Raw genomic sequence first — 21,171 nt, 5'->3', positions numbered from 1 at the left:
CTCACAAAAAAGGTTTGGCGTCTTGCCTTCACCCATCCCTGCTGCATCCTCACCCCCCAAAGCCCAGCCCCGCGTGGGAGCGCAAGCGGAGGCAGGTTCTGCTGCCAGCGCTCCTCTGCCGAGCTTCCTGCGCTTTGATGCAGCAAAGAAAGAAACCGCGCGTCGGGTTGGGAGCCCTTTCCTTTTCACTGAATAGCTCATTCGCTTTCAGATGCCATTTCAGTCTACTTAAACCTTTCATCTGCAAAACATGACAATTCAGCAAAAATATTCAGATCAGAGCCAAGAGGAGAAAGAAAACCGAGCTCCCTTGTACCAACCGCAGAGAAGCGGAGCGGCAAGGATGCGCCCTTGACGGAGGGGGAACCTCTGGGGTCAAAACCCGCTGGCACAGTTCAGACTGGGGACTTAAACTCAGGTCTCCCGGCACTTACAGCAGTGCTCTGACAGGCTTTGGAGTCGATCTGGGTGTCTCTGGCCTCATTAGTGAGTATATAATGCAAAGTGGAAGAGAGACAGCTGAAATTCTCCTCCAGATATCCTTTGGCTCAGGGCTTCACACCAGATCACTCGAGTCTGAGACTGAGGATGGCAGGTTTCATCCGTTTCGTGAGATGAGCCCTTTAGTCTCAGCAATATAGTGATTTTTTTTTTTTTGCTTTGCTTTTACACAGTGAGATTATAAGACTAAAACCGCAAACACAGTTTAAACCACCCAATTAAAAAATACGTAATTCCTACAGCTCTTACACAGGTGGTCATTCCGTGTTTAGTGTCCCGCGCACCAAAGCCGCGCCGCTGAGCGCACGGAGGACACAACGCCTCTGCGCAGCCGGGATGCGCTGGGACCGCGGAGGGCAGGTGACGGCAGGCGGTGCAGACGGGGCGCTGCAGCTTGCCGCAACCCCTCCGAGGGGTGCCGGGACCCGGGATCGAAGACGCTGTCCAACTCCCTGCTTTCGTACTGTGAGCCAAATGCCTCTCGTACAGCAGTAAGCTCAGAGGAATTACATTTTCCTTTCTGCAACAGCAAAGGAAAGCTCCAGTTCACCAAAGTATATTGCATTTCCCAAGAAGCAACAGTTTCCAAAATAATTAACGGTCATTAAAACTCCCCATTAAGTTTTGCCGTTAGCAGCGGCAGGACCATTCTCCTCACCACGGCAGTGAAAGAATTCCTCTGGCTTCTGTATTAAAACCAGTTTTGCTAATGAACCGTTTTATTCTGTCCCGTTTGCTTCTAAGAAAGTTCATCTGTCACCAGCAGACTCCTGGTGACAGGGACCCTTTCCACGGTATCTTTGGGCTTCCAGAGCCCAAGCGCCACGGGCTGCAGCTGGGTATCTTTAGCTGTCACAATACGAGAAAGGTGACACACATCTCCCGAGCCTGAGTGGCAGACGGCCTGCGTCCAGCACACCCCTTACATCTAAAAGCATCAGCAGACAGGGAGAGCGCCGGCTCCGTTACGCTCCCCTGCGACGCCGACTGTCGTGGCTGCCTCTGTGCAACGGAGGAGAAAAACCGCGCTGATCAGATTACCTGGAGATGAACGTTAAGAGAAAAGGGAAGTCAGGGCTCTGCTTTGCGTCACCTCCCAGAGATTCCACAGTAATATTGCAACTTAAAAATTTATAGCAACAGCAATACGCTTCAGCAGCTAAACCCACCTTAGTAAGTTCATTAAAGTAATGAATGCTTAAGTGGCTGCTTAGACTGCTCTGCTGACAGCAGTGATTGCACGCTGCAGAGCGGGGTCCCACTGGCACTGCGGGGGACCAGGAGTCCAGCCCAGTTAGGAGATGAGGGCTCAGTACCGGGAAGATTTGCAGCCCTATCCAATAGCTTGTGCAGGCTCTGAGAGTCCCCTACCATTTTTCTGCTGCTGAAACCAAATAAAATTCAATATTTCCAGCATTGGGTATAACCAAGCAAGTTGGGCAGAAGCTTCTGGTCAAAAAACATGCATTTTTCTACTGACTAACAAACAGCAGCAGAAGCCTACAGCATCTTATTCAACACCCTTCCGGAGAGCAAGCACTTCAGGAACAGGAGCAGGCTTTGCTAACCCGGAGCGAAAGGGCCCTTTCGTAGTATGGTCAAAGCAGTTTGAGAACAGCAATCACAGCGTGCTTGTTCCTAGAGACACCACAGACCGTTTTAGCACTTGTGAAATGGAAGCGGAAAGGCTGAACTCCCACTCCAATTTATTAAGCCAGATGCATAGCTTTCCTCTCCCAAGCAGTCCTGTCCTTCAAACGAGCACGGATGCCCGCACGCTCGGTGCGCCTTGTCCCAGGAACACACGTCCCCGTCTCGTGAGCTGCTGGAGATCCGATCCCCATTGCTATGTCTGTCCCCAGCTACAAAGCCCCTTCCTCAAATGGTTTTGGCCCTACCTTTGTCTGGAAAAACATAATGAAACTGCTTAAAACAGGTGATTTCTTTCCAAGCAGCTGTTTGTAACAAACAATTCAGGGATTTCCCACACTTCACAAAGAGTGAGGCAAATCCCATTCCAAGCCTCAACCACCGCCTTGGTTAGTGCAAAGAAATCCTATCCCTTTCTATACATCTCATGGTAAAGAATAATTCTTGTGGAAAGGAGCCAACACAACCAGAAACATCCAACGAGAGCTGGACCTTACATGAGGAGCTGAAACCAGTATAGCTGTGTAACCAACAACCAACCTGACCTACAAACCTCGAACCAAATTCCAGCTCTCAGCCCTCGAGATGCGCGTGCGTGAGTGCCGACCCTGGCCCGCAGGGCTCGCCGGCCCTGACCGCGGGCCACCAACTCCAACCAGAGGCTCTGGCTTGACCCCAAGCGCTGAGCAGGGGCATTGCCATCCCTCAGCTCCAAAAAGAAATGGATGGCCAGCAAAACAGGCCCTGAAAGTGCAAGTGAAACCAGTGCAACCCCCCAGGCAGTTACCATTACTACTAGGGGACCCAGTACATAATGCTGGCCAGGTCTCCGTATATCACCACTCGGTTTTGGAGAAAGGACCTAAGAAGGAACAGCAGCTTCTGGCACCACCTCTTCTACCAAGTCAGGGCGCTAGGGAGCACTGAAGCAAGCGGCAATTTCCAGAGAAATACGCATCCAGTCCTCCTCGATCAAATAGCCACATACGGTGCTCTGGGGACAGAACAACTGCGAGGGCTAAAAGGAGCAAGATGACAATCAGGCTTGGTATGAAGCACGGATCGTTTTCTGGAGAGATAAAATTAACTTCTTCGCTGCTGAAGCCTGCTCTCCAGTGAGGTTGTTTCTCAAGAGGGTTGTTTCTCTAGACAGACCCAAAAAAAAAAAATTGGCTTGAGGTGTTTTGCGCCTCTAATGTCCAACAGCATCAAAGGGATTAAAAAGGAGAACATACACACCAGGGATTTCCAGTAAATAAAACACCTATAAAAGAGGAGATGAATGTGGAATATATTCAGCCAAGGCTGGTGCAAGGTTATCACTGTTGCAGGCAGAGGAACAAATCACTGCAGCTGGTACCTCCCGGAGCATCACCGCAGGACAAGGAAGGTGAGCAGACCCAAGGCAAGCCCACCTCCACCAGCCTTCACGCATTGGCCAGCCACAAGCGCCCTGGTCCCACAGGAATTCAAACAGATCTGATTTTCCCTCACTCCCTGACCTATTTCCTACCCGCTCACCCACACCGGCCCTTCCCGCACCAGATTTTCCATGCACAACTGACTGTCCCAATTCAGGCTCTGCCCAGCTGAGCCCCACCAGGGAGCTGGGGAGAAACTCCCCGATGCCGACAGGAAGGGACGTGCTGCTCCATCACCCCCCACCTGCAGAAGCCCCCCTGGAGTCTGAGCTCCTGAGGCCACCACCTTCCTTGGGGATGTCCCTTCTCACTGCCCATGCAGGGAGTCCTGCGCTACTTAAATAGTCCAGCTGAATGCAGAAGTAAAGACCGCAGCGGTGGATCTTGATGGAAGCTCAGAACTGAGCACACCCACATAAGTAGCTGTATTTAGCTTTTTCACTTGGATTCCTATCCCAAAACTAAAACTCCAAGAGCACTAGAAAAGTTCTCCAAGGAACTGTGGAGAGGCCAGGGGCTTTTATAAGGAAGTCCTCACTTTACCAGCTGTTTGGGGATGTTTTACAACCCTTTTACCCCTTTTCCCTCCACCCCAAAATATTTTAACCAGGGAACTTCTTCAGATAGACAAATAAACTCTTGAATTACAAAGATTCCCCAGCTTTTTGGCTGGCAACCCCTTCCTCATACTGCCTTTGCTATTTTGCCATATGCTTGCTGACATTCCTGCTGGAAATAAGGAGAAATTTGCTGTTGATGACACACAGCAGCAGCCTAACAAGAGCTAGGCTGCCCTGAGCCACTGGTTGGTCCTATCGGGCCACATTTCTGGATCAGCCGCCGCGTGTTAATGTCACACGGGGTAACGCGCCTTCCCTCACCAATAACAATTCCCTTCCGCAAGAAAAATAGTTTGATAAGAATTGCTGACCTGCATTCAACTTATCGCAAGAGAAGAATGAAAGCAGCCCGGAGCCAGGAAACGGCTACGTGAACCGCTCTGCGCAAGGCCCTCCCTGCTTGACCTGCCTCCGTCAGCCGCTCAGAGCCCTCTCGAGCCACGCGCCAAGCAAAACCGGAGCGCTGCGAAACGCGTCTTAGTCATCGCACGCCACCGCGACGAGGAGCAGCTCATTAAAAGCCTGATTTGCTTAACAAGCACCCCCACAACTTTCCCCAAGCGAAGTGATTTCGCAGGAAGCCGGCACCTCGCCACGGCGCTCTGAGTCACGGGACTCGGTCCCTCTCCCTTTTCTGTGCCCTAACATATATCACCATTACAGAGACAGAGGAACTTGCAAAAATCAGATTTCCTGAAGACAGTCACAACGCAGGAAAAAGATGTTTTCTGCAGCAAATCAGCTCAACAGAGGCTCAACAAAACATGACTGATAATTAGTGTTTTCCTTTGGCCAGCTAGCAGCAATTGTCTTCTTAAAATCCAGCGCATTTGCCAACTTGAAACTAATCTATTCAAAAATGAAACAAAACATCTGGCAAAAGCTCCCAGGGAAAATTAGCTGAGATTTACAAAGTTATACACCGAAGCGGCACCTACGCCAGCGTCAGACAACTCAATAGTAATCAAAGTAGAGCTGAGCTGGCCTTGTGGCAAGAGCCACCAAACGGACAGAAAACGCATGAGAATACGGCTAAATCATTTGGGGTTTCTCCTTACGGGGAGGAAGCTCAAGAGAGAACTAAACCAATTAGGAAGGAGAAAGAGAGATCGATCCAGATTCATCTGGCAACACAAGCCCAGCTATGAAACGACATTTGCGGTTGCCTTTCTTACCAGGGTCGCACAAAGCCAATGCCAACAGATCTGGCCCAGATTTTAAGTTAAGAGCAGACCTTTTTTAATAAGGGCAGCTTCCCTCCCCCAGCTTGCTTTCCCATTAAAGAGCTGTCCAGAAAATAGGCCATAAAAGAAGGCCTGAAAAATTTAATTAAATAGGCTAAGTGATGTTCGGCGCCCATCAGCATTGTCCTTCTCCCTCCATGGGGCAGCTTCTGTCCCGAATACAGACGGGCGTAAGGCACGTTGCCAGACCACGGCTTTCGGCGGAGCACGTTTCCGAGCGCGGGAAGGGCTACGCGGCCCGGATCGGCCCCCACTTCCGCGCCGAGGCCATGGGTGGCTGGTATCATGCTGCCCTCGCTGCTCTCCCAAGCTTCTGGGGTAGCGAAGCGTCAGCACAACCAAAGCCCCCCCGGGGATGCTTCCCAGCGCAAACTCAAACGCGGGTGCAAACGCTGCGGAGGGGCGTCACGTAGCCCTGCTGCCTGGGCACGGCAGGAGCCCTGCTCCCGGCGCGTGCATCCAGCCCGGCCCCACCTGGGAGCCATCACCTCCTCCAGCAAATCCCCTCCGCGGGCAGGATGAGCTCATGGAGCCGCCAACACCGCTTACAAAGGGCTAATTTTAGTTAAAGGCGGCTGCTTGGTAGATTTGCTGGGCGCCTGGGCTCCCACCCCACCGGTCAATCGTTAACTGCTACCCGAAAACCCTCTCCCACCCGCAGCGCGGCAGCGGGGTTTATGATTAACGGCGTGGCCATCTGGCACCGGCCGCCCGCGCGGCGGGGGCGAGCGGGGTGGAGGCCGGCAGCGCAGAGAGCCCGCGGCCGCGAGGAGCCCCTCGCGCGCCTCTTCGCCCCAAAAGCCGCCTCACTGATCCACTCCCGAGGCCGCTGAGAGCGCAAAGAGCTCTCCCGAATGGCAGCCCGCCGCTCCTCCTGGCGTCACGGGCTCGCCAAGGTTGGTCTGGCCGCTTCCCTGCATGCCGCGGCCACGTCCGCTGGTTTCCAGTCATGTGCATCCTGGAGACGCACAAGTGTAGGTAGAAACGGCTCAACCGGCTCCGAGGAGGAGGAGGAGGAGGAGGAGGAACCACATAGCTCCTGCAGAGATATGAGCAGGCTTCCCCTCTCTCCCAGTAAATCAATGCCTGGCACCATCCAGTTACCTAGTATCAATACGTTGACGCACCGGAGGAAATTTGAGGCAGTCCTACTAGTCTCTGCCTAAATTGCTGTTTTCTCTAACAAGCGCATAGTATTCACACCTCTCGAAGGACGAGGTGCTCCCGTGCAGGAGCGGAAGAGCCCTTCAGCCCAGGCAGTGCAGCAGCACGAAGCGCTCCCAGGCCCCGCACCCGGGAGATGCTCCCAGTTCTCCTGCTTCAAGGCCACCCTCCGTCCAACACCGCCACAAGGCGCCCTGCACCCCGAGTGAGCTCCCTTTTAAGCAGAAGTCTGCGACATGGCAAATTTAACAAAACCACAGAAAATTCAGGCCAATCTGAACAAAGTAGCCCAGTCTGAACAATGGCCCTCTCGCATTTTAGCAAGAGAATAAGCATAGCCAAGGTTTTGCAGGCTGCCTTAAGTCCCACCAAACTGCCACGCTCATGCAGTGCCCTAGACGCTATCCCACAGCTCCCGAGGAGCCGACATTGAACAGGACATTATTAGCCTCTAAGACAGAAAGAACCTGGCTCATGATTAGGCCCTTTTCGTTTCATTCAATATTCAAAACGCACATGCCAGCTTGCGGGAGCTCTCTGGCCCTCACAGCTCCAAGGTTGGGCAAGGACAAACTGCAAGACCAGCTTTGCCCACTGCAGCACAAAGAAATGTCTTTCCCTCACCCCACTGGCCCCAAGACCTCGTGGTCCTCGTGCAACAGCTAGTTGTTACTCTCATCTCCCTGTTAGGCAGCAACGGCGGCGTGGGCTCCCTCGCCCGGCGTCAGCATGCTGGGCCGGGAAGCACCCTCTTGGGCCCCCACCGCGGCATTTCAGGACTTCCACCCGTGAAGCTCTTCCCAGAGGGCACGACCGAGACAGCTGACTAACGAGGGGCAGCAGCAACAAGCAGCGTGGAGCAAAGCGGAGTTTTAAATACATGAGAGTAGCTTAGCGGGTAAGTAAACAGGATCCCCCCCGTTTCTTCCTGCTGCGTGGCTGGAAAAGCCATCACCACTTCCTGGGGAAAGGGGGGGGAGGGGGACCGCAGCGCCAAACTCGCTCTCCCGAGCGGGGTAACCGCTGCCCTGGGAATCGCTCGCCCCGCAGCAAACGGGTGAGATGTTCCCACAGCTGCTGGGAATCCCGGGTGCTCCTCAGGGCAACCCCTGACGGGGACAAAACACCACTGCAACGTTTTGTAATCCACGCGCCAGGAGTGCTTAACTGGGTGGTCCTTACACCAACGCCCAGCAGAGAAGAGCTGAACATTTTTCAGATGGACTCGGGAGACGCACTAGCTGGCCAACCCCAAAGGACTTCAGTGGAAGTTAGATATCCAAATGACGTTACGGATGTGGGCCAAAATGCTTGGGGAAGCACACCAGAAGCCCCCAGTCAACCGCAGCTGACGGTGCTCCTACTGGCACTTGGTCCCGTAAGACCAGACCAGCAACATGTTTCGGGAAGCTTTCAAAACCAAGAGACTAATAATACAAGGATGAAGCAAAGCCAGATGGCCGTGCCTCCTTCTCTTTCACATTGCGCTGCTCCAGGCACATATCCTTCTACCTCTAGTGGCAATTCAAGCTGTCAATCTCACTTCACAGTAGGAAATTAGTCAACAAATATCGTCCTTCGCTAGAAAACATGTCTTTGAATATAAGTGAAACAAGAAATATTTCCTGTTCTCTTGCTCCCCTTAGAATAACTGAAGAGATCAACACTGAAAATATTTCCAGTTATTAAACACAAGGGAAATCTTCTTACACCACTGAGTGGCATGATGCAATGATGATCCAAATATTGATTCCACGCTGCAGACTCAACATTGACCAGTACTCAGATGACACTTTCCTGGCTCTGAAGACTGATGGAAAATTATCACAGATGAGAACAATTTGGGTCACTGGGCACAGCAGCAGCAGCTTGTTCATAGATACTTCACAACTGCATGATTAAAAGTTGTTGAACAATAAATTTACTACCCAAATGGGCAGGGAATCCCCTTTTACTTGTCCTTTAACATCAGATTGTAAAATCATTCTAACAAAAATAAGACAGACTGCAAGTATCTCTCCGCAATCCACTATCACCTAGCAGCCTAGGCACACTGCATTTTTGGCACCGCATCCACCAGGGAGGCTGGAGGTTGACTGGTTTCAGCCTACACTGGAGCTTCATATCGCATTCAGGACTTGTACTGGTATTTCAACAGCATCAAACTCAGGAGGAAAACAAACCTATGATCAACTGCTTGACAGCTAGGAGAATGTCCCCATCTATAGATCTGCTGGGACTGTCCTTCAGTGGAGCTCTGACCCTTCCTAAGGAGGGTTATTTCAGGCTACCCAACCAAATTTTTAAGTACAAGAAGAATCCTGTTTAGTTCCCGAGGAGTCCTGCTCTGGCCTGACAGCTTGCTAATTAAAGACAAACTGACAGAATTGGAAATTAAAATAAATAAATAAATAAGGTCTGAAAAGTTCTAAAGTCATAGAAAGAGTCCAAGCTTCTAAGTAGGTTAAAACGTGCTCTCCAAGGGAGCTGCGCCTGCTGTCTGACTGAGGGCTGCTAAGTTAGGAACCTGGTCTCTGTAGAGTCAACAGCCTCTCCAGGGGGCTAAGCCAGGCGCCTCAGTCTGGATCGTACCCAGTGACAATACACAAGACTCAAATCTAACTTTGGTGTCCGAGACAGACACAGAAAGTACTCTATCCACATCCTGACGTGAGTGAAATGGCTGTCGTTTACTACAGGCTCTTTTCTTCTCTCCCTCCTCCAAGAGCATGAGGGCTGCCATGGTTTTCCAGGTGATTTCTTTATCCCAAACCATTGTGTAGACTGCAGATTTCCTGCATCAACGAAACCTCCGCACAGGAGAGTTGCTATACTGCTTCACACGTCCAGGACTTCATATTTTCACCCAGGAATATTTTCTTCATAAAATGTTGCTTTTATTAGATTAAACATTTTTGACATCGAAGGTGCTTCAGACGAGGATAATTTGAAAAACTTGGTTTACATACGTCAAGCCATCTTGTTTCACCCTACGTTCAAGCCTTGCATTTCATCTGGAACCGAGCTCATACCACCACCTGCTCTCCAGCTTTGGCTGCTCTGAATCAGACCAGAACAGAAAGAATCTGAAGGTACCAGAATCCCCCCCACCCACTCAAAATGGGTGTTTTTTCCTGGCAGAGGTAGGTGTAACACAACTAGGACAAAACACAAGCAGTGTGCAGCTAACCACTTCTCTATTGCAGAAACCGCAGGCTGCCAACCTAGTTAAAGCAAGATGCGCAGGACTGGTGAAAGCAATGAGAACTGTGCGCGAGAGCAGCTTTCCGTTTAATTCCTGCTCTACTCTCCCCTTTGCAGATGTGAGAGCATGAGCCCTTATGGGGGGGGGGAGGGAAGTGTTTTTTACTAGTAGGATCTCTCGTCACCCCCATGTGAAGGCACACAAAGAGACTTTTGAAGTATCCCACAGCAATTCAGAGTTTGGTACTCTCACACTCAAGACAGGGAAAAATCACTCCTCCTTGGGTAAACTCACAGATGCTGCAATAATGTTGTAAAATGTATGTTGAGCACGAGAAGCACGAGAGCCAGTTTGCGATATGCATAATGTTTAAAGCCAGTCCACTTCATGCCATCTAGGGAATCTGGAGGCCAAATTCAGCAATAAGCAGCTGCAAATTGCACAGACCTCAGTGGAAACCGCATCTGCTTGCTAGTAACTGCACATGGGCTCTTGTTCCCCAAATTAAAGGGAGCACCGGGTGCTTGATTGCATCTTGGCTCTTGATTACAAAGGCATCAGCAGACAGAATTAAACAGAATTTGCTTCCTGGCCTATTTAGCATCCTTTGGGTGCCGGGTTAGATGGTAAGCAAGGCTTAGAACATTTTTAACAGTCGTGCCAAAACTGGGGGCTGGGGGTTGGGGGTTGTTTGTTTGTTTTTTTAAATCAAGACATTTGCAACTGGTGATAAGGTTTCCCAAAGACCTGGCCAGGCTCCAGAGGAAAAAACAAGCAGTGAAAGTGTATGTAAAAGCAGCTCTGCAGTAGGTTATAAGGCACTGCCTGAACCGGCTGCCATAGCAACTGCTATTAAAGAAAGAATTAGAGCGTTCTTCACGGAAGTAGGAAAACTCACAACCAACAGGCGTAAGGATGGGATGCAAAGCAAAATAAGGGAGCATAAATATAAGTGGAAAAAACACAAAGGAAGGAACCAGAACCAAGGCCACTTAGGCAGGTATATGTGCTCTTATGCTGTGGAGATGCCTATAAATACATTAAGATACCTAACTCCAACTTAATTAGCAAGCATTTTAGATACAGTTGATCCTGCCTTGGGGCAGGAGGTGGGTTACATGACCTCTTGAGGCCCTTTCAACCTCTATTTTCCATGATTCTAGGAGGAAGAAATCTATACCAGCTGAGCAGAGCTGGCCTGAATCCAGAAAGACAGGAATTTAAATCTGGAAGAGAAAAAAAAAGGAGAAAAAAAAAGATTTAATCCACTTTTAAAGTTCTCCTTGACCAGAACAGGCAGCAAGTAGAGCCAGCAGCTGTGCTAAGCCACAGCCCAGTTTTTCCTGCCCGGGTCCTGCATTCAAGCACAGCTTTCCGGTGCGTCAAGCTAAAGCAGGCGTGTAAAGTTCAGCCCTGCCAAGATGGCTCCACCTCCAAACAGAAGTACCACCAATATTAATTTGCAAAGAAGAGCTGCAGATTTGCCTGTGGGACTGTGCTGTTCCTGCACACCACGCACGCGCAACGATGCTGCATAACGCGGGGGAACGCGGCACGGTGAGCTCTTACGGGCGATCAGGCTACCGTATTAGGTACTTTGGGCAGCACTGGATTAGGTATCACAACACAGCGCTGCAGCGAGGCAAAGCCTGGGTATCGGAGATCGCAGCTGGCGCGGGAGGATAGCTGAGACTTCATCCTAGGTTGCTGCTGCTTATTATGCAGAAGATACCGGAGGTCCCTGACTGAGCTGTTATTTATGTTCTCTTGTTTCTCTTTATTGGAGTGGGACAAAACATATAGTTATCTGAGCGCAGGGAACAGCACACACCTGGAAGGCAGCCAGGCAGGCCAGAAACACATCGACTGCAAGAAATCCCGTGTCACAGCCCCCGGAGCAGAGGCGGCCGGGCTACAGTATCACCTTTCCATGGTGCCACCCCACCGAACGGGCGGCCAAACGTGCGCTGCTGTCCGCGTTTCATGTGACCGGCATCAGCGGCCATCACTTCGCTCCAGGGCTTCAGTGTCCCTCACCTCTGTGGCAGGACAGTATTCCCCCGCCCCGGGAAATCACAAGGGAAAACAAGCTGGGAAGTTACTGGCTAGAAAAGCCACCAACATGAATATTACCAGGTTCAGATTTGGAGGTTCTGACTTGGCCATCTGGCAGCCTGTAGATGGTAAAAAATAAGCAACAATCCCAGGGTGCCTTGGCATCATTAGTGGCGGAGCAGCCAGGGTAGAGGACTGAAAGGTTAAACGCGAGGGATTTAGCACCTTGCTGTAGGTGCGAACATCCCCCCAGCACCTAGCTGAACTGAGGTACCACCAGTAATCTGCCTTCAGCTGACAAAAGCCAGGCCGTCCCCAGCTAAGGCAGCCGCTGTGCCCCGGGCACTCCCCGCCGTGACTTGGCTGGGCAGGGCTTGCAGAGCAGATGGTGACCTTACATATCCTACCTGCTGCACCTTACAGGCACGGCCATGAGAGCTGCAGCCTTCGCGCCACAGTGCCTGGATTTCCTTTCGAAAGGGAATATTCCCTACTTACAGATGCATTAATAAGCGACCACCAACGATACCGTAATCCAGAGAAACTCCTAGTACGGGAGTATCCAAGGGGCGGATACAAACTCCCACGCACATCTCTCGGGTGAGCAGGGTCCTGCAGGACAGCATCCACGCTCCCACAGGCACTGCCGATGGCGATGGCAGCCTCACGTGGGCGCCCTGTTGGACCTGCACGTTCCTCGGACAGCTCTGCAGCCGGGGGCTGCACGGGGCCAAGTGCTCCAGGGAACGTTGCATATTGGCCATGCCAATTTTAAACACGTCTCTATGCAGTCCCACTTGCAGCAACATCCATGATATGCAGTAACTGCAGCTAAGGGAGACTAAAAGCAATTCACTGCCAGAAAACTTAACTTTTTAGGATGTTTTCTAAGCTACAGACCTCCGTGTAGAGAGCCAAATTTTTCTGTGCAACCAAGGAGACAACATTTTTGACTTTCACCTCCAAAACACATTGTAGCCAATATTTTAGAAGTAGATTAAGTGATTTAAACTACTTTAAGTGAGGAACAAAATCTGGGATTGCCAACAGTCAGTGGTCAATCCCCCTTTAATTTAAAACACCTTGAATCTATACCGACCTTCCTTACCAAGAGGAAATCCAATGTTTAGGGATTTATCTTACAAGACTCTTACGACACATGTATGAAATACTTCAGTGGTATCAGAAAGGGTAGAAGCTGATACATGTTTAAATGCCAGAAACTGGAACCGATTTCCATTGCACAAGCTGCGACCGTGCACACTCTGCCTAAACAGCCAGGTTCAAAGGCAAAGATACGGCCACGGACCGCGCGTGGGCAGCAGGGCCTGCAAGAAATGAAGGGGTTTTAAACTGGGATTAAAAAATTCTAGCTAGGATCCCTATACCACTGTTTCTTTGCAAGGACAGAATACCTTCGCGTGTACATTTTCAGTTCTTGCTTTAGTCAAGAAAAGCAATTGTCCGATGCACGGGGAGGAAGAGGAAGACTGCTTGTGTTAAGAGCCTTACTGTGAATTTAGAAACTCAAAAGATGCAGAATTTTTGCTCTGTAATTATAGAAAGTGTCCATTTCTCAACTCACGTCTTGAAAGCGCGGCACCCATGCTCAGTGCACAGAACAGCCACCATCTACAGAACAGACGACCGAGATTCTTCCAAAAAACCGTCTTCATTAAAAAGAGGCTTGACACGCTGAAACCAGAGCTTCCAGAAGAGTTAGCGTAACAATTTAAAACCACATTTTGATGTTAAGGAAATAGGGCATTTTGATATTTTAAAACTAAAACATGTATTTCTGATCATATCTTTTAAAGCTTTTTTTTTTTTTAAATAGGATTTGAAACAAAGTTTAAATTGCCTCTAAAATTTGAGGAGGGGAGGTTTTCCCCTAGGAAAAACTGAGATTGACTTTTAGCATTAGTTTCCAAAAAGAAAAGTTTACCTTTCAAACTCTTCTGGAAAGGGAAATAGTTTTCTTACTTATTTAAAATTTTAGGAAGTCAAAAAAAAAGATTATTTACTTGTTATGACAACAGAGCAAGCTGTATATTCAATATTGCTTGTGTTCCCAGATGCCATCTAGCTATCTGCCATATGTGAGCTACCCACGTTTGGTATCAGATGCAGACTGTGTGAAAAAAGCCAAGCTAAATGTGGCCAAATATGTGAATCTGGTTTTGGAATACATATCAACCACCATTAACAAAATTAACAAAATTCATCATTGCCAAGAGCTCCCACTCGCAGCTTCTTGAAGAGAACGGATTTCATTTCCACACCTATGGAGCGTAAAACTCAACACTCATGTTTGTTATTCAACAGAAACCTTTCATTTATGACTTGAGTCATTCCTCAAATACACAGATATACACTCAGACTGCTGGGGACAAAACAGATTTTTTTCAGGGCCCTTCAAAGGCCACAAAACCCAGGAGAAAAAGCTTCTCAGACAGATAAACGCACTTGCTCACAGAGTTGGACAGCGCGCAGGAACTCCATGTAAAAAGCTTCAGGAGACTAATAATGTGGGTGGAAAATTAAGGCACCTCATAAAAGGTTTTTAGTAACAAGGGAACAGATCACATCAACTTGGAAAGGTTAACGAAAGCAATTTATAGACACTAATTAGGGCCTCTTTTAAAGTGCCTTTGCAAAGGACGAGGTTGGGTTTATTCTCGAACGGTGCAAAGAGCACACGCGAGGAGCTGCCTGGGGAAGGCCGTGCACCTTGCTCGCGAGGGTTCACCATGCCTGCTCTTACCCGACGCTTACGGGAAGGTTCAAGGGTCACTGGGAAGGGGAACATCGGGGGTGTATTTATATAAGTAAGTGGTGCAATACTTGCACTCTCCCCATGCAAATCTCCACAAGGGGAAATCCTGCCTCAGCTCCCCCTGCATGGGATCAGCAAGAGCTGGAAAAGCACTGGGGGGGTTGAATGAACCAGCACAACCAAAGTGATCGTTTGCCATTCTGCAGACTGGAGCTGCTTTGCTGGATGCCAAGCCTAACGTGATCAGGGCAAGCGCTCACTATGAAGAAGTTTCAAACGAGTCCACTTGAGTTTTTGTTTGCCTTCTGGCTCACACGAGCCATTACGACTTGCACGCTTAAAAGTCTCCAGAAACACTGTCTTACTTAACTTTCTGGCTCTGACAAAGTTTTACTTACAGGATAAAGCACCAGAAGGTGGAAACTGAAGAAGTTAAGAATCCGAGAGCACCATGCTTGCTAGGAGTCTGGCTGGGGAAGGCAGAGGAGGCCTCCGGGAACGCCGTTCTCATTTGAGAACCGGAGAAACCAGGGCACTTTCAGCGCTGTCGGAAGGTGAATTTATCCTTAGGGGGCTTTATTTCTCAGTTGGTTTACTGAAAGGAACTCAGTTCACTCCATAACTAACTTGAACATCTCCAATTTTTGTCATTTTGAGTGGAAAAACTCTGTGCAAAGAGGCCAGGGGAGCAAAGCGGAGTTCCAGGCAGCAAATGCCACACATCCTTACAGAGAGCCATTTCACCCACCTGGGGGACTTCTTTTTTCAAGTTACAGAATGTCAACTGCTCTCTCAGCTCCTTGGGACTGCTTTTATGGGAATTCAGCGATGTAGAAAGAGCTGGATCTGACAGCCCTGCCGCTCGCCGGCTCGCCTTTCCCAGAAAGGGCGCAGCGCTGGGAGCAGCAAGCCAAGCTCCCCTCCCGCTGCCCGTCTCCACCTGGGACCGTGCAGGACTGCCTCGAAGGGTCCAAGCCTTCAATAGCCCTTTTGATTTCTTTGAAATTTGCAGAGTAGCTTACAAAGCATCGCAATTCCCTTTTGTGGCCATTAAAACAGCCCAGCGACTGTACATGACACTGCCACTCGCTAGAAACTCTCCGGAAGCTGCTGTTGGGACAGGCTATCCTCCCCTTCATAGCCCTGCTCTCATCTTTTCCTTACTAAACCCCACAACTGTACAAGTATTAACAGTTTTCTATCTTGCACCACTTGCCCAAATTAACTTGCTAAGAGGGAGAAGGTTCAGCAAAACTGCAGCGGGGTCGGCTGTTCAGCACGGCTGGGTCACACCGCCCGGCCACCTGAACACCGCTCGGGAGCAAGGTTGGCTTTTGCAGAGGTTTTGGGGTTGGCTCAGCAGCAGAGGAATAGCTTGGGCTCCGAGGGGCATCCTGCCTCCTCTCACCTGCTGGATTGCTCCTTATAGGCTACTTTTTCCCAAGCATCCACCTGGCTCTTATCACGCAGCTGATACATTTCATGATGAGGACAGAGCTGCCAATCTTCACCTTCCTCCTCTCGTCTCCTGCAACTGCTTCGCCCATCTCGGGCGTCAGCCACCGCGCACGCCCGAGCAGTTTCAACCCCAGATCTCCCAGCGCTCTTCCACGTCCATCCAACTCCTCTACGCCACCGTCCCCCTGCCATCAGGTCAGACCACGACTGGGGCTGAACGCGTGCCCACGGCAAGCGGCGAGGGTGGCTGATGCCTCCGCGGAGCCTGGCCCTCCCGGCTCCTCCTCCGGGGCGAGCGGAGGCCGTCCAGCGCGTGAACCGGCAGCGCGCCGCTCCAGCCTCCGAGCTCCTGTCGGCGCGCTGTCCTTCGATATTCGGCCAAGCGGCTTTCCGAAACGAAGGCCTCGGTGAGCGTGCCACAGCCAAGGGGACCGCTGCCCTCGGTCCGAGCTCACTGCCCACCATCCATTTCTCGCAAGCGTTACTGTCAGCCGACATCTAACAAAAACGTGTTTACAGCACACTTCCCCAGCCTGGTTCTGTCAGAAACGATCCCAGCAAGCTTTTAACAGCAGTTTGTTTTCCAAACCTGGGCTATTTTGACAGCTCTGTGGCAGAAGGGGCGAGTGATGAGCAGGCAGGGGCCGGGAGCGCCTCAGCAGCGCTCCAAAGTGCTCCAAAAGAGCTCCAAAGTGCTCCAAAAACCAAGCCCCTGTCACAAGAGCGACCGGCCACCCCACCCCGACCCTGCCGGCTGCAGGCGGGTTCGGCGCACGGTTGCTCGATGCGGTTTGTGCCCTGCACAGCAGTGGCCGGGCCCAAAGGCATCGCCACGGCGGTGCTGGCTGCCCGAAACCTGCTCCTCACCGGCTCCATTTTCCAGCATCTCCAATTTCCAGATAAATGCCTTTCGGGCTGACATTTGATTTTGAGAGCTGAGCAAAACAAGTGCTGCTATTTCAATTATACCTGTGAAAGATGCTGGGGTGGGGAACAGCCTGCTAAATCAACAAGCCCATGCCCCCAGGCACCCCGGCTTATTCTCTAAAGGACAGAGCAGGATTTTGCATTCAGCCGCTCCACCCTATAGGGCTCTACCCACCCCTTCCATCGGGAGGTCATACCACAGCACAATACATCTTCCTGCCAAAAAAGCTACCTCCACAGGCAACTTTGCTTTCCCTTCTTTAATTTCATTGCACAGTGCCTGCTGCCATCCCCTTTGTTCCACTTCAGGAATGACAACGTCAAAAAAAATACAAAAAAAAAAAAAAAACCAGCAAAGAATAGAAATTAAACACCCGCTCAGAGATAACTTGGAGATAACCAGCGCTAGCTGCACCCCCAGGTCTTCAACTTGCCTCACACTAACTTCTCAACTTTTTAATCATTCTTATTTCTCCTCCCTCTCCACTTCCCACATGGAAACAAAAGATGACTCATAAGCTAAAATAAGCACCTGGGACCTCCAAAAGGCCATGCATTTGCTTATTTTGGCCTAGCACATTTGGCAAGGAATTTTACTGATCTGACATCTTGGTTCGACTCTGACCCTCCTTCCCCTTATACTGCTCTGATAGCACAGAGGCACCAGAGCAGCGCCAGAACCTGGCCACACGCTATTTTTAGGACTGAAATTAATTGAGCACAAACCCATCAGGTGCAAATATTTGCAGCATCTGAACAACTCCGCTACACAGGAGAAGCAACTGTTGCACTGGGGATACGATCCTCTCTTCAGCCCTCCCCCTGCTCTCGCTAGCTGGCTGAGAGACTGCACAGACCACGGCCGTTTCTCCGCTGAGCAGTGGAGCGCCTTTATCACGTTTGGTTTAGCTAATACCGCATCAGGAAGAGGAACCGATAATTAAAACCTAAAACCTGCTACATGAGCTCAGCCAAAGACAACACGGTTACAGCACCAAGAGATCTGCAGCCGTGGATTTCCCACACAAGAGATGAGGCGAGGCTGGGGCTGCAGGCTCACCTCTTGCCCCCGCACAGCACAGTAGCGACGTCGGCACGCGGTGCAAGGCTTGTCCACAGCACCCCTGAAGCTGCCACACTAATACCCCCACCCAACGCACTCCAGCGCGTCTGCGCAGTCGTCGGGGTGCACAACTGCCACCGCAGGCACAGTAAACACCTTTGCTGCTTGCGTGTCGCTTCCAAAATAAAAAAGCACTTTTGAAAAGACAGACAGCAAATGAGTTTCCTTCCCTCCAAACTGACCACCCTGCACAGATCCAAGGTCAGCAACTGCGAAAAGCAAAACTGGGAAGCCGGGCCTCTAACAGAAGAGCTGGCCCCATCACGTCCCCGTGCCTGAGCACCAAGCAGAAGTGCCCACGCTGCATGCAGGGGTGTATAATGAAATATTCATTATCCACCCCGGCGTTCTGACGTGTCACCTACAGGTGGGCACAGTTTAAACCTAACCCAAAAGCTGCGTATCCCAAGCCTTACCCTGCGCCAGGCATCTGTCGGCACACAGACACAGGCGACGCAAGTCAATCTGTCATCTCAGCCAGTTCTAACAGATACAATTTCACAGCACGGCTCTAGCTGGCTTCTCTGCTAGGGCTTTCCAAGAAGACTAGAACAGTTAAGAGTGAGAAACACAAGTTCAATAGAGCAAAGAGCTGGAAGCCAACTGTTAAAACTTTAAAGCAAAGAAAATACAAATAAAAGCTCAGTCTCCAGAGCACTATCACAGTTCTGCTCTCCCAGAGTGAGGCTATAAATGCATGTAAAAACACAGACACAAAGCACGGCTTGGCAAAACATAGCACAGACACTTGTAATGCACCACCTCGACAGGAACAGTCCACAACAGGAGCACTCCGTTTCCATACGGATGGAAAACATGCCCTGGTGGGAGGTGAGGACAAGTTATGGTGTATAAGACTCTTTCTTAGAGACAGAGACACAGCTCGGGGGAGATTCCCTACAAGCCAAGATGAGGTCCCTTCCTTCCACCCAGCGCTCTCTAACCAGAGGCCAAGGAACATGGCTAAACCCCAGTCCACGCACACCCAGTGCAAGCCGTGTTCGACACCCATCGCTGAAGGGGCATTAATGCGGGAGGATGCAGTGCAACAAGATGGCAACCTGGCCTCTCTCTCCCCCGTATCAGGCTAGTACATACTGCATCTTGCAAAAGAAATGCTAAAAAGAACAACAGGAACGTTCATTAGCAGAGATGCAACTAAATTAGCCAAGTTTCCTAAGCATCTTCAGCTTTTGCACAACACCAAGGGATCAGGTGGACCACACTGATTTTCCTACCTGCCAGAACAGCAACCCCAAAGGCTGCTCCACGTCTCCCCTAAGAAATGAGGGATGTTGCTACCTCTCTGAGAGCGTTTGTCCTAGTTTCCTGGCAGGGTTAAGACTGCTATCTTGACAGAGACTTTAAGACTAGTAGTGCATGGTGATTGGGTTAGTGGAAACCAGGCAAGTATGCTGCTAAATCCCAAAACATTTAGGAAGAGGTGAGGCATGTGGATTTCCATCACTTGTAGATAGCCCCAGGAATGGGAAAGAACATGGTCACCCAGTGCTTATAGCAGCAGACTGGGAAAACAAGCAACCAAAGTTCTCTTCCCAGCTCTGTTACCGATTTGCTTTACAGTCTTGGGAAAGGCAACTCAGCGCTGCATGCCCTGTTTCAGGAGACCCACAGACCTGAACTGCTCAGCAATGTTCAGAGAAGACTTCTCATAAAAAAATGTTAATATGTTGCAACTGAAGTGTTCTTCCTGTATTTCATTCATAAAAATCACAAGGAGAACTCCAGTGGCTGTTGTAGGAACAAAACCCCAACTATCACATTTGGAAGATTAACAAAGGCCGATTTCAAGGGTCCTTTCCACAGGGCTGAGACACCCTCCGGGCCTGCCAGAAGTGCTGCTGGAAGCCCTGGCACCAGAGCTCAACTCAACTATTTCCAAGTCATTATCCAAGTCCTGGCTCCCCAGAGCCTATTGGTTTTCCCCAGAGTTTTGCTGAGACTAATGGGGATTGACTTTTAGACATATTTTTATCCCTTCAGTTTCTTAAGCAAAAGCAAAGCATTTTGATCCACTTGGAAATGGTGCAATTAAACCAATTTCCGAACAATTCGGGGTTTTCTCCTCTATGGAAAGCATTAAGCAAAGCAATGACTTTTCAGCATTTTCCATGGGAAAAAAAACTCATATCCAAGTAGCTCTAACTCCATCCTCCAAGCAGGGAAGCTGCAAGGATTTACCCTGACATGCACGTCCCTGTGACAGACTTCTAGAATACCATTAAAACAGGCACATCCAGAAGGGGAAAAAAATGTTTCACACCTTGCATAAGTGGAAAGTGTGAAAAGGAAAGAGAGGAAAAAAAAAAGTCTTCCTTTTCCCAAACCTTGGTCATAACTCCTGCCCTGCCACCCTGCCATTTGTGTGCCCACTTTTGATGTTAGTCTAGACAGTGCCGGTGTGAGGGCCTTCAGCACCTCAGCCCCATGGCTGTGTTAGAGGTGGCAACACTTTAGAAACCAACACTATGTTATGGATAGTCCAGCCTGTATGGTTGTCAGCACAGATGCCTCTGCACCACCAAAGGGCTACACTGACTTCATGAATAGCCAAACAATGAGAAACTGCCAGATGCAAGTAGCCTACCTTCCTCTAAGTCATTCCTCAGAGAAGCCTCCAGCAGAGCAACACTGGCTTCAAAAGATACTTTCTTTCGGTTAACAGCGTTTCTCTTCTTCTCATGCTTCCGCTTCTTGTGCTGCATCTCTTTCTCATACTGCGCCCACTTCTTCAGCTGCTGAGCCCTCCGTTTCTGGGCTGCCCGCAGCCTCTCCAAAGTGGGCACCTTATCCAGCAGCTGAAGCTCTGTCAGGAGATCCACGTGGGCATCCATCATTTCAGCTGAGAGAGGGGAGATGAAGGACACCCCAGCCAGATGTGATGTCCTACAGTAGGCCCTCTGGATTGCAGCTGCCTGGTGCTATACCAGCATCTCGGGGCCGAGCTGTGAATGGTCCATTGCAGTGTCTGGTGAGAATATGGTGGAACCCTGCAATGAGAAGCAA

General features: G+C 50.1%; 1 protein-coding gene across 3 annotated transcripts in view; it reads right to left on the bottom strand.

Moving 5' to 3' along the window:
- Positions 1-21,171, bottom strand: part of PPP1R16B (protein phosphatase 1 regulatory subunit 16B) — a 93,331-nt gene that overhangs the window by 28,399 nt on the left and 43,761 nt on the right. For all 3 annotated transcript variants that reach the window (XM_026093056.2, XM_064521406.1, XM_064521407.1), the window contains one exon: positions 20,753-21,155. In XM_026093056.2, coding sequence (XP_025948841.1) covers positions 20,753-21,002 — 250 coding nt within the window. In that variant the 5' untranslated portion in view covers positions 21,003-21,155. The remainder of the gene's footprint in view (positions 1-20,752; positions 21,156-21,171) is intronic.

This window comes from Dromaius novaehollandiae, chromosome 16 (assembly GCF_036370855.1).
Source record: "Dromaius novaehollandiae isolate bDroNov1 chromosome 16, bDroNov1.hap1, whole genome shotgun sequence".
Taxonomy (NCBI): Eukaryota; Metazoa; Chordata; class Aves; order Casuariiformes; family Dromaiidae; genus Dromaius; species Dromaius novaehollandiae.
The sequence above is the reverse complement of the archived record's forward strand: the minus strand, read 5'-3'. Positions and strand labels throughout refer to the sequence as shown.